Source organism: Photinus pyralis, unplaced genomic scaffold (genome assembly GCF_008802855.1).
Source record: "Photinus pyralis isolate 1611_PpyrPB1 unplaced genomic scaffold, Ppyr1.3 Ppyr1.4_LG1, whole genome shotgun sequence".
Taxonomy (NCBI): Eukaryota; Metazoa; Arthropoda; class Insecta; order Coleoptera; family Lampyridae; genus Photinus; species Photinus pyralis.
This window is the reverse complement of record NW_022170249.1, coordinates 33810488-33824590: the sequence shown is the minus strand read 5'-3', so window position 1 is coordinate 33824590 and position 14103 is coordinate 33810488. Positions and strand designations below refer to the sequence as shown.

General features: G+C 35.7%; 1 protein-coding gene across 2 annotated transcripts; it reads right to left on the bottom strand.

The window, feature by feature from the left end:
- Window positions 1-1861: 1861 nt before the first annotated feature.
- LOC116160585 lies at window positions 1862-8633 on the bottom strand. 2 transcript variants are annotated; one of them, XM_031473814.1, is made up of 6 exons: window positions 8194-8633; window positions 7401-7714; window positions 5163-5390; window positions 4776-5069; window positions 4426-4689; window positions 1862-4372 (listed from the first exon to the last, which is right to left on the bottom strand). In XM_031473814.1, the coding sequence occupies exons 1-6, from the start codon at window positions 8279-8281 to the stop codon at window positions 4058-4060; spliced, it is 1503 nt and encodes a 500-aa protein (XP_031329674.1). In that variant the 5' UTR covers window positions 8282-8633; the 3' UTR covers window positions 1862-4057. The 2 variants fall into 2 exon arrangements, with proteins under 2 accessions (XP_031329674.1, XP_031329675.1); XM_031473815.1 differs by lacking the exon at window positions 5163-5390 and having other exon boundaries at window positions 1863-4372.
- Between the last annotated feature and the right edge of the window lie 5470 nt (window positions 8634-14103).

Genomic DNA, 14103 nt, shown 5'->3' with positions numbered 1-14103 from the left:
ACACAGTATAAAATATAGTCACACCATACTACACCAAACTACTCTTACTCCGTGTCCATATCCATACATGTACTTTGGTGTTAGCTTTACACCATGTGCACGGTGTTGACTTTGTAACACATTACAGAGTCATTTTTCCACTTTATTGTTGTGTTAAAATCTACTCTGATCTATTGAGAACTTCACACCAATCGGATAAAATCCAGGATAATATATAACTCCATTTCAGTGTCACTTGACCATGTAAGTTAGTGACTTTAATTAAGCCGTAGAGTAACTTGACATTATGATGGTGTAGCAATTACACAATGTGTTGTCACTTTCAATCGTAAGTGGTGAGGTCATTATCTGATTTTGGTGATTATTAACCAATATTGGAAGTCAATTTTTACTCCAAAACAGATTTAATATCACCGCGTTACTGTGTCTTTTCAACTTGTATAAATGATTAATTCACATGGAAGGTGTAAATGATTGATAATGGGTTTTCACCGTTTGGTGTCAATTTAACTCTGCAGACCGAAGAATGGAAAATTCAAATATATAGGTACTAAGAAATGTTTAAGAACATCTATTCAAAAGAAACGTTACACAGCAGTTCTAAGTATCTTAACCCTTGTGTCTATGACAAAAAATATTTACCGTTGTCTATAGTGGGGTTACCCGGGTACCAATTCGTTTTAGCGCAAACACGGCTTTCTATTATGCATATGTTTAGCACTTAAGCGTTAGTCGTTGTCGGCCATTTGTCTTCCCATTCTTGGAAATTGCTTCGATTGTTTACAGCAAGCAAACAAAAGAAAAAGGAAGACAAGAAAATGTTGCGGAAGTTGCAATCGCCCAGTGTGTGATGAACACTGTATCACTGTTACAAAGTGTCAGTTCTGTGAGTAGTAACATTCAGTTTTGTTTACAACACACTAAATTTGCATATTTCAAATTATCTCTAACAAGAACATACTTTATACGAGTTTTTTTCCCAATCACCGATGATATTCCGTTGTAGTTACCTGGGTAACCCCAGAATTGACATTAAGTTATTTGTAAGTAAATATTTTTTTGTTGTATTTTTATGTAAAAACAAATTATAGTTTCAAATAAATAACTTGCATTAACTATGTTCTGGGCATATCTGAAGCATCAGCCATAAATTCGCCACCAAAATCAGAAATTTTAAATGAATAGTTAAAAAAATTACCCGGGTACCCCACCGTGGACATAAGGGTTAAACCTAGAGGTAAGTTGTACTACATACTAGGTGCAGAGCCTATACATTATTTCATAATGAGTAGGTACAACAGCTATACCTAACTTATTTCAACTTCAAAAAGAGCTTATCAAAAAAGATATATCTACTTCTGTAGGTACCTAATTCTAAATTCTATACCTAATATTAATAACTTATACATTATTTTGAATTTCAAGACAAAATACACTTAATGCTAAGTCAAGAAGTATAAAAAATATTATTGTAAATGAAGGTAACATAGTTATAAGTATATCATACCCGTATTACGTATAATATGAAAATTTAACAAAATTTATACTTTGGAACAATACACCAAGTTGTTAATTTAGAACGTAATAAATACTTTTCAAAGGGTTCTTTATAAGTTAAATTTTCTATTTTTAAAAGAAAACATTCAGATTCTAAATTTTCGATAATGTAAACACATTTTACTTCATCATATTGTCGTGTTTTCCACGGTTTCGCCACTAAATATGGAGTTCCATCTGATAGAATAAGATCAACAATAAGGGAAAACTCAGGGAGGGCGGCCTTCATTCCCCTACATATGAAATAGCCTGATTTATAAAAAAAAGCCACCAAAAGACAACCACTTTAGTACACCAATATTTTTTTGGTTAGGAAACAACGATTTATAAATTGTGCTTTGAACAAGAATGTTTATCATAGGCCCGTACTCCATATGGGGTTCCATAATTTTATTATTCCACTGATGGCTCATATTTATTTGATGCTTATGTGACAACGTATTGCAAATAGCCGTAAAATTTTTTAGTTTGGGTACCAAATTTTTGAAATATCCATGTTTCGCCTCAAATCTCATAGTCCATAGATTAACTAATGGACCTAATGATTTCATAATCCGACAGTAATGAAGAAGCATATGATGTTTGGGTAGTCTGCGTTCATCAAAGTTATTATCAAAGAATTTAAGATGATTTTCAATAAGGCGTTCTAGCTTTTCTAGTTCTAGTTTAGTTATGCGTGGTGAAAGAGCAATTTGTGTTATTGATATTATGGAAGAAATTAAATAAAATTTTGCTTTTAAATCGTCATCTAATAGATCTTCTAATATTATTGGAATAAATCTGATTAAGCACCACGTTTGGGCAGCTCGTTGTCCAATTAAATGCCCTGGTTTATCTAATATTATTGGACTTGGTTTATTATTCCTATCTGTTTTACCAAAGGGAAATGCTTGTAACCTCGAATTAATATCACGTATAGTTGCTAGTTTTTTATCAACCAATAGCTTTAAGAATATTTTAATTTCGTAAGGAGCAATGCCTTCTAGGATATCGTGCATTGGATCCACTGAAGCAGAATCAAAAATATTAAAATATTTTAAGTCACATAACCCACTACGACATTTAACGCCAAGTACTTGCTTTTCATCTTTAGCTTGATTACAATGAAGCTCATAATTATTCATGTTCCGTAGTAAAGAAACATCTTCTCGTGTTAATGATTGGCAAGTCTTTTTATCAGCAGTACAAATTCGGCAAAAATTGTTGGCTGAAAAGCTCTCAACCATTCCCAATAATACATTACCACCTAGATTATCGTGTGATAAAGCAACAACCGAGCCAAAAATTGTTTTATTCTGAGGTTCGATAAAAATACCTTGAGTTTCTAAAACTTTAATATCGTTGACAATAGGTTCTAAAATAGCATTTATTCCAAACTGCTTAATGTCTGATGAATAACACAATGCAAGAAGATGTATGTGAGATAGCTGAGAATTTAAATAACTTGGTATGTTGGTTATGCTGAAGTAAAAAGCCCCAATTTTATGAGCTCCAGTTTTACTGCCCAGAGGATTCGTTGTTTCGAAATCGTCATAATATAGTATTATTCTGAGATTACAAGGGTTTTTAAAAAAATTATGATTTTTAATGTAAACACCGTCTTTAATATCATTTATGTACACGTCGTTACTCGTTAAATTAGTAGAGTGTTGTTCAAATAAATTAAAATATTGCTCACAAGTTAAAAGAGATGTTAACGTTGATAGAATAGGTACATAAGAAAATGTACTGGTTACATTTTTCTCAATATACTGCTGACTAGATTTATCAAATACTTGATCTCTACGTATGCCTATTGTAACTTGTTTGGGTAAGACTAATGATTTATGAATTAATTTGTTACGTTTGTAAGAAGTATTTAACAATTCAATGTCTTTCTTTATTGCTGCACTTCGGTTTTGTAAATTATCTAATAATTGTAAAGAGTTGTTACTGTTTGAATAAGCGTTGGTTTCTCCAATAATATTATCAACAACATTTTCAATTAAAAATTGTGTGGATTGAAAAATAATCTGTATGGTTGTTTCTGGAATCCCCAAAGAGTGTAACTTTGTAGTATATGCCAACAAATATTCTTTAAAATCAAAGTTCGATGCAGTATTGTCAAATATTTCAGTAACGTTACTATTAGTTTCACATTTAGCAGTATGTATATCATCTTGCAGTTGTTCAACTCCGGCAGGTAGTACAAGAGGAACTTGTACATTATCATTAACTTGGGTTACAGTATCGAAAACTTCTGTCAAATTATCAGAACTTACAACACAATTAAGAGTGTGACGTTTATAACCGCAGTAGGTATAGAACTTTAATTTGCACTTAGTGCAAATCAGTTCAAAATTTGTTAAATTTTCATAGAGACAGTGTTGTTTTCTTAAATGCTTTGACAATAATTGAAAAGATTCAAAATTACTGGCACATTTAAAACAAACCAGCATTGTACTGGAATAAGTAAATCAAAAATCAAATAAACTAGCATTTGCTTATAAGGCGAGATTTATTATTGCGCTAATAGTTTTGATCGCAATTCTCTAATATTGGGCGTGATTTTAATATCGTCTATACCGTAAAAAAACACTTGAATGAATTTATAGAAAATTTCTAGTGTAGGGTCATAAGTTAAATTAAAAACGAAAAACGATTTAAAAAGGAGGTCAAAAGCTTGCCCAGAATTAGTAATGCTTTCCACCGCAAGTACCTTATTATCTACCGATATAGTGTAGTAATCTACCGCTTTCTCTGAAGATCCAGAAGCGATTAAAAAAGGTTGATTAGTTTTTTTGGCAGTAATTATTTCCTCGAGTGATTCACTGTTCTAAAAATTAATAATGTAAGCGTAACAAAGAAAAGGGTTGCTTAGTTCTTTACCTTTTTAAATACAATAAGCCTTTTACTAATTTCTGGCAGTGATTCCCTGTTCACCGCCTTTTTGCGTCCCTTGGATGTAGCTGGCAACAACTTGATCAACATAAACAAAGTTTTAGTTGTGACGTCAAATTGATTTAGGTATTCATTGTCGGAGTTTATCTCATTGCAATAAATATTTTTAACTTTTTCCGATATATTCAAAATTTGCAACTCCAGATTAATGCAGTCATTGTTGGGATACAGCAATCCAAAATCCAAAGATATCTAAAAAATTAATCGAGAATTATTTCAGATACAAAGGGTGTTAGTACAGTGGGCATTTATCAAACATATTGATATATAATACTAACCAGTCCAGGAGTGTCTAAAAACCTAGGAAATTCTTGAAAGATGTTAGTCTCGTTGCAAAGTTTTCGTCTAGCCAAAAATGTCGCTTTGAACTTCTCTATTAGGTCCGGATCTTTAGGATGGGTGTGTTTTAAATAGTCAATGTCCTCTTGGAAATTATCAAGGTTTATCTCTTCAACATTCAGTTTTGGTTTTTTCTGTGGTATTTCTGGCCTGTTTTCTTTTGAAGATCTTCTGACAGTTCTCAAACGCCAATCTATGTACCCAGATCGCTCGTCGGGGTTATAAAATGCTTCCTATAAGAAAATTGGAAGTTATTTATATTTTTTACAATAAGTAATTTAGATAGCAATAGCATGCAAAAAGCAAAATCATAGATTTCAACTGACATAGCCATATTTGCTGCATGGATCTCTCAAATTCGGGAAGAGGTCGATAATAGCTTTAGCATACATAGTCTTTATATATTTTAAAGGTTGTTGGCCGTATTTTTCTATCATATCTAACACAATCACGTTCACTAACAATCTTCGGTTTCCTCTTGTTAAAAGTTTCTTTGTTTCATATTCTGTGATAATCTGTGTAGCTCCTACGCGAATTAATAAGTTTTGCAAGGCCTGAAATGAATAATGTTAAATAACAAAATAGCTCGCAAAATAGTATTTACAGGGTGGTGTTTTTAAGTGGACCATTAGAAGTATCTCAGGAACGGTTTGGAATTTCGATTCGACCCATTATCTTTTTTGAATAATCGATCAAAAGGAATCATTTTAAAATATTTTCAAGATGGCCGGTTTTCGGGTTGTACCCGAACGATACCGGAACTTTCTTATTTCAATTGGCACTATCTCATAATTCCTCATAAAAAATCAGAATGACTTTGTCAATATGATGGTATGTCTAACTGGCATGGTTTTGAAGTTATTTGATATTTTTTCAGTGTTTCAGAGGTTCCGTAAATTAGCCATATCACTGTTGTCTGACAACTTAGCAAAATGCTTTTATCACCAATCGACAGCTAAAAGTTCAGGCTATCAAATGTTATTGGTCGGATTTTCAAATGCGAATCGAAAATAATGCGAACAAGAGTTCAAAGTAGACAATCGGTTTATCGTCAAAAACTCGATATTTTCAAATGGAAACTTTATTATGCATCAATGGAAAGACCATAAAAAAGCGGACAAAAAATGTATTTGCAAAATTTTTCTAAAGTGGTCAGTTTTCAATTTATTCGTCAAAAATAAAAAATTTTCAAATAGCAAAATCAGAACTTCATTCTATCCACCTCATAAATCTAGATGTCATCAATAAAATCACTCAAAACAGTTGAACATTTGAGTGTCATAAAGACGTCATAATTACTCATTTTATGAAAATTCAACAAAACAGTACACGAATCAAAATGAAACAACTGAATCGGTGACGTCTATACATTTTTTGTCTGTTTTTTTAATGGTCTTTCCATTGCTGCATAATAAAGATATGGTTTCCATTTGACTATTTCTCTCGTCTTACTTTCGACCAATCACAAACGCGCAATTTTGAATTGCACATGGTTTCTAGATGGAAAAACCGAATGACAGCACCTGTCAGTAGTTTTTTCGAGATTACCCGCGGCAAAACTTGACAGCTGTTGTCACCAAAAATTACATTACCTTTGACATTACTGATGAAATAGTCTTGTCAAATACCATTCGGGCATCAAATTTTTGCTGTGTAAAAAATTGAAAAAACACAATGCAAAGTAATATTTTGTTAACAAAATGCATTCGTGCAGCTGCAAAAATCCTCGTCTTCGACTCGGATTTTTGTTGCCACCAGCATGCTTCTTGTTAAAATATTACTTAGCAGCGTGTTTTTTCGATTTTTTCGGAAAAATTAGATGCCCTTATGCTATTACTACTGAAAATATCGAGTTTTTGACGATAAACCGATTGTCTATTTGAACTCTTATTCATATTATTTTCGATTCGCACTTGAAAATCCGACCAATAACATTTGATAGCCTGAACTTTTAGCTGGCGATTGGTGATAATAAAAGCTATTTCCTAAGTTGTCAGACAACAGTGATATGGCTAATTTACTGAACCTCTGAAACAGTGAAAAAATGTCAAATAACTTCAAAACCATGCCAGTTAGACATACCATCATACTGACAAAGTCATGATTTTTTATAAGAAATTTGAAAATGCCATCAGAAAAGATAGTGCCGTTTGAAATAAGAAAGTTCGGTATCGTTCGGGTACAACTGGAAAAGCGGCCATCTTGAAAATATTTTTAAATGATTCCTTTTAATCAATTATTCAAAAAAGATAATGGGTTCAATCGAAATTCCAAACCGTTCCTGAGATACTTCTAATGGTCCACTTAAAAACACCACCCTGTATAGTATTTGGAGATTTCCATGCAGCTTGACCATTAGATATCAACAAGAAGAAATATTTTTTTACGCAACTATTGGGTATAATTTACACTTTTTAAGGTTTCTATTGTAGGTAGGTAACTACCAATAAAAAATATTGCACCAAATGGAAAAAAAAGGGAAGTTATTGAACAAATTATGCATTAGGATATCTTGGACATTTGTGCATGAATAAAGTCGTTAGAAGCACTATTTTTTCAGTTACCTCTTTATCAAAACTACTTGGTACCGAGGTTGGTACAATAAATCCTTGCAAATCGTTGATAGTAACTATATCTTCACTACTCAAAGTTATTGTAGTCGACTCTGAAATCGTCGAGCTGGAACTGGAAATACTTGGAGCAGAGGGATTGGCATCAGCACCAGTATTTATTCGAGTATTTACAATGCGAAATATAAAACCCTTTTCTACTCCTTTTAAGAAATCGACAAAATCATCGTTTTCAATCTGGCATCCAGATGTGTCACACAGTATCACATCATTCGGATCCACATCATTGATATTGAACTTTTGCATAGCTAAAATGGAGTGAAGATGTGTAAGTTTGATGTGCCAGTACTTTTTAAGATAACTACGTACTTCGTAGCACCATTGAGTAAAGGATTTAGTTACTCAATGGTACCACTAATCGAAGCGCGCTAAAGATAACTTTGCGAGGGCGGACAGGTGCAGGTGGAACTGAATTCTCCTTTGTAATTACTTTTAAGATAAAGGTCTGTATAGGTAGTAACCCAGTCGACTGTACCTTTATGTTCAACTTCCCTAGACCCTATCCACCCTTACATACCTATCCCTATCTTGACTCATGAGTTTCATTGGAAAATACCCAATTTTACAAAAGTAACGCTTAAACGTGTAAAAAGTAAATCCGAGCTAAAAATGAAACAATAACCTACTATCAATACCTATAGATATTAATCATTGTGTTGAATCTGCCACAATTTGTTCAATGCTAGAACAGTAGTGCTAAAATTTTTATAATTCAGAATGCACTTACCTTGCAAAATAAAAGTTTGATATGTTGCCTCGTCTACGTTAACGGAAATCCACTTCAAATTGTTGTTAAACTCGATTTTAACAAACATATTCACACACTATATGCAGAGTAATCAATAGGTAAGATAATTCTTTAATTGGTATAAGCATAAGAGTAAAAAATTCTGTAAGTGATTAACTCTCACGGCACGCTATTAATAATTGGACTGGCAACAAAATAACAAACCTGCCATAAATGCTTACGCTTGTCGTTGAATGCACTCCATGGTAAGTGAAATCTTATATGTATGGTGTTGTTGCACTCTGTTTTGAGAAATTTAACTCTTTGCGGTGCAAGCGCGATTTGCATGGTTGTGGTTTAATCTCAATAGTGCTGAACTACACTTCAATTTGGTTAAAATTAACTACACCTATTTTCATATGGAAATGGTGTAAAATTGAACACTATTTGTTGTAGAATTTCACACCAAATCATCACTAAACGTTGGTGTGTACGATCACACCGCAATATTTTTTACTGTGCAGGTCAAACTGTAAAGTATTGAACAGAATCGGCCAAGTGTTAGGGCAGTGTCGTGTTTCGGATAGAGGAAACACCATCGAGTCCCGTAGCTTGGTTATTCGCTTTTGCCTAGCGCTTAATTAAGTCAGCCGATTGAAATAACATTACTGTGGATTGAACACTGCCGATAACAGTTTCTTTTTTAAAGGTTATGGACGATCTATGATTAAATCTTGTTAAAACCGTGTGTACTTTATTAGGTTGTTACAGTTCGTATAAACTCATTTCTCTGTTTCAGTTTTATGAAAATACGATACATGTGTTTTATCCTTGCAAAACGTTAACACTACTTAGGTTATAGTTGAATAGGAAAATGAGTATGATACTCCTACTTCTCCGGAATATCATTACGTTGCTCTTTCAAATTTTTGGACATATCATATACATTAGGTACGTAAAATGTCAACAACCGTACCGTAAACCGTTTTTCCACTTAACCCACACCTAAAGACAGCGAACGCAAACAACTTAAAATTACTTTCTGTAAGAGGACGTTACTTATTTTAGTTATTACTAATTGCTTTTCCGGACATTTTAATTGTCAGACTTCTTATATCCATTACTAGCATAGTATATATGATAACTAGATTTACCGTCAGAAGCATAATCATACGGCCTGTAAATATTTCTAGAAAACGTTTTTGTTGCTAAATGAGCAGGGTACTAACATCTTCATGCTATCTAAGAAAAACCATAGAAAGGAGACGTTGAGCCATGCTCAAACAAAAACAGATTAAACTGTTTCTTTGGACACTTTTATTTAGTGAAAGGCTGGCTTTGATAGGTAGCCTTTTTGAGTTCGTAATCAAACGTATCTGTATATGTTAATTCCAATTTGAAGGTTGGGTTGCACATATACCCCTACATAAACTGTGCAGTGTTTTAGATCGCCGAATTCCCTTAAAAATCCTCTGTAATCAATATAAATCCGAACCCGGTTAGAAACGAGCTGTAGTCACAAACAATTAAAGTTACTATAGGAAACTCACCTCTAAAATTTGATCATTAACTAACGTGAACCAATACTAAAAGTAGGGTTAAACCATTTCTAATCTTTATAATGTCCAAATAACCACCATTTCTTAAGTATCTATCTTGGGATTGTGTCATATTTTGTAAGTATGCGATTGACAGAAGGATATCTACCTATAGAATGAAAGATTCCCTGATTTTTTAGTACCTATGTTGTTTGGACCCACTAAGGTAGTGTATACTCAAGTTTGCAACCCTCTGAGTTGTGCAAAAAGCGTAGCACACAAAAACAACGAAATTTTCGGACTTGGTTCAGATTTTGCTCTATATCTCCTAAACTGTGCATTTCATACGTTTTTGACGAGCATTAAATGTATGACAATTTGGGCATTTTTCCGGAAATTACCAATTCACTTTGTTGTTGCATATGAAGTGAGTTTTAAACAATTCCATAGATTTAAATTAGGGCAGCAATCCAAGTTAAATTGTAGGTAGGTATCAATGTTATTAGTTGACGAGCTAATGTGAGCAGAAATAGTAGTAAAGTGACCTTGAGGATTGTAGCGGTTCTTAATTGTGCGTAATCCCGTTGGGTCGGAAGGTGTTCTCGTCTACTCCCTTTCTCGTTCCCTCCTTTTATCCATTTCTAGTCTTAAGGGGAGCGCGACCAGGCCCATTATGCCTATCCCCTTTCTTTTGCAACGCCCGCTCCTCTCAATTAAGGATATGACCCTGTTTAGCTAAGATCACCCTCCCCGGTTTCAGATAACTGTTGCCAATGATCTGAAGCCTGTCTCCGATCAAGGTGTCACCGTGACAGTAGTTTCATCTGCCCCGCCACAGAACGTGGGGTCGTCAGCCCAATGTTGTGCATGTGGTAGTTGGCCATCCAGTGCCCCGTGAGAATACCGGTCATCTGTGTAATCAGGCTTCTATTCAGTTTTAAAAAATTTACCAAGGGGCCCTGGACTGTGACCAGTTGCTTGTTACCACGGAGCCTGGAATTGACTAGTCGCACCGTCTTTAATCCTGGTACTGACAACAGGGGGAGCAATTCCTAGGGTAGGCTCCGGTCCGACAAAGACCCCACTACTGACTTCGCGAGACAGCGGCCTTTCTTTATGCACTATTCCGTAGGGCGCTGGCACACAGATCAAGCTTACTTTATTTATCTACATTTATATCTACAGTTCGCCTGCAATCAAGCGCCGTAGCCGATCGAAACGTGTTTGCTGACAGGACCCTCAGCGCCACCTGACTGTCAATGTATATGCATATATGCTTATTGCGGTAACCTCTACAGAGGTTCTCCTCTGCACAGCTGATGGTTGCATCTCTGACTGAAACATGATGCTACGCTGACCAAGGGACAAACTGCTGTCAGCTCTCGGTGGAGCGCCACGTATTTATCCATTTCCGTTAGGGACCCGTCGGGCGTGTATAAACCACGCTAGCCCCTCAGGTTTGCGCTACGCGTGATCTGAATTCAGCACTACATTTATTCATAGCTAATATTTCTTAACAAATTGTTACTTCTTCAGAGCCATAAAATTTGCTGCAAGTCAAACAATTATAAAGAGAAAGAAATCAAAGTGGATAACCACAGAACTTACAGTTGTACTTAGAACTACCCAAAACATACATGAAATAGGGGAATTTATATAAAACGAGTAAATCAAGCGTAGGTAATGCAAGAACAGCAATTGCATCCTAGAAGGGCGATCGGACTCACTCAGCCCCAGTTGCACCAACAAAATTAAGCCTTGCTTAAAGTTAAGTCGAACTTAAAATCTCTGGCAACGATTATTAAGACAATCGTTGCTATGGTATTTAAGTTATGCTTAACTTTAAGGGATACTTAATTTTGACGGTGCAGTTGGCCCTCACTCCTGAATTCATGTTTGGGAAAAACTACCACATCTTTCTTAATGAGGATGTGGCATCCCAACCAGACATATTCATCATCACGGATGAATCTAAAGAACTGAATTTCCGTATCACCCAACCAACTTCCTACTGTATTCCAATCAGAGTTGGTAGGACCAACGTTCAGTGCCAGGAAAGTTCTTATGCATAACATAAAGAACAAAACTATCAAAATTTCCAGTGACAGCAGGGCTGCTCTGCAGACACTTGGCTGTGAAATTACCTATAGGTCGATTTCCGAATGTCACCATGCACTAGAACAAGTATCAAGCAGCAACACCAGTGAGCTCGCAAAGGGCATGCTGGAATTGAAGGTAATGAGAAAGCCGATTAATTAGCCCGACTGGCCTCAAAACAGGTGCTTTATAGTCCAGATCCGGCTCTTCCACTTACAGCTGCAACTGTGAACAACCAGTGCAGGGCTAGGTAGTACATGATGTTAGATTGTTGCCATGCGAGAGCAGCCTTCAAAGGACCATCTCGTAACCTGGTGCGTTTTTGCACAGGGCAACAAGAAAGAACCTGAGGTTACTCGTGGCAATACCTTCTGGGGCAACAAGAAAGAACCTGAGGTTACTCGTGGCAATACCTTCTGGGCACTACAAACTAAACAAACACGTGCTCCGCATGGTTTTGGTAGGATCGTCATCCTGTAGAGGATGTTACACAGACGATGAGACGACACACCGCATATTTGGTGAATGTCCGACCCGCTCTAGACCAACTGAGACAAAAGACAAAATTTAAATATGACAGGGTCAGTCAATAATAATTACACATTTTGAATCACTTATTCCTTATAATTATGCAAACTGGGAGGCGACATAAAGCGCCTGTGAGCAGTCTATTGCAGAGCCTTCTCTTTTCAATGTTTCATCATTGCAGTTTACTAAGGTAGTGCGTTTTGGTCCCGTTTGCTCATTGCTAAGAGATTTATATATGTTACCGGCAAACTGCGAAATCCGGCATTTTGGCATTTCGCGAAATGACGAATGCAACAGGCAAAGTAAGAAACGGAGCTGCAGTTCGCACTTTGACTGCCTCTCTTTAGGGATTTCGCGAAATGCCTAAACATGCAGACAAAGTGTGAAGGCTTCGTCATTTCCCACAGATTGCGCATACAGCGTTGCCATTGGATGGTAAACGACGCGACGATTGTGATTTAATTTAAGTACTCTCTAAATATTGCGCTCACGTTTAGACTGCATTTCTTCTATGGTGTTTCTGTTGAGTCACGATTTGGATTTACTGTGGAGAATACATCAAATGGGGGATGGTACCATTGAATTTATAGTTATAAATTCAATGATGGTACTAACGCGACGGTTTTACGTTTGGCACAGCTGTACGCGCAATCTGTGGAAAATAACCGAGAATTCTCACTTTGCCTGAATGTTTAGGCATTTCGCGAAATCCCTAAAGAGAGGCAGCGAAGTGCGAAGTCGAGTTCCATTTCTCACTTTGCCTGCTGCATTGGTCATTTCGCAAAATGCCGGTTTTCGCAGTTTGCCGGTAACATATACATATTTTATTGAATCCACTTACGAAAATGGGCGAAACGTTGACATTTATAGCGTTTTCGATTGGCAAAACTCGTGCTGCACGAGTGCAATTTTTACGTTCTATTGGTAATTTTAGGGCAATTTTCTGTGTTCCACTGGCAAATGTGATGCAACAATTACGCGCTCGGTGTAAATTTCGACGCACGAGGTCCGAGAGCTCGTGGAGCTGCTTTTTTAAAACAAACGTGCGGCAATTTGAATTTGTTTCTTGCATTGGAGAGTTTTTTCTCGTCATCTTGCGACAGCGAAGATGGTGAAATAGCCATAACTTTTATTTTACAAAAAGTTGCACATGCCACATCCTAGTCATTAAACTGAACGCCAAAAATTGGTCCTTTACAAGGAATTTCAAATTTATCTTCCTCATCGTTTATCATAAATAATACTGAAATCGTTTCAGTCATTTTTTAGAATTTGTCGATTACCTAAATCTAAAATGAGGTTATAGACAAATGACAACAAACATTTACGAATATTTATGTTCCATTGAGAGCAATTTTCACATGGATTTCTTCAGTTTCTCGTGCAACACTCGTGCAGTACGAGTTTTGCCAATCGAAAACGCTATTAGCTTAACATTGCCACTGAGTTGCTAACAATTGTAAAGAGTTAATATAGGGAGGAGGACAGGTCCAGGAATAGGGGAAAGAGAGAGGAGTGTCTTTTAGTTACTTTTAACTTAAAATGCAAATGTTGTACTACAAACGTGGTACTCAAATTCTCGCCAGAAATGTTTGGTCCTACGTCATCGATTGGTTAATCAATTTCAGACAAGTTCACACACCTGTTACGTGTGGCTGTAAACTGTATCCTATAAGTGTATACAAAACAAGTCTGAAAGGTTAAATATTCGTAGCGAGAGTATTGTATAATTTAGAGGAGAGTCGAA

What these genes read in the sequence shown, in the direction of transcription:
- LOC116160585 (XM_031473814.1), bottom strand. Translation starts at nt 8,281, where the DNA reads ATGTTTGTTAAAATCGAGTTTAACAACAATTTGAAGTGGATTTCCGTT. An exon ending in CAAGTAGTTTTGATAAAGAG is followed by an intron (nt 5,391 to 7,400) that starts GTAACTGAAAAA and finishes TATTCATTTCAG; the next exon opens with GCCTTGCAAAACTTATTAAT. An exon ending in GGCTTATTGTATTTAAAAAG is followed by an intron (nt 4,373 to 4,425) that starts GTAAAGAACTAA and finishes ATTAATTTTTAG; the next exon opens with AACAGTGAATCACTCGAGGA.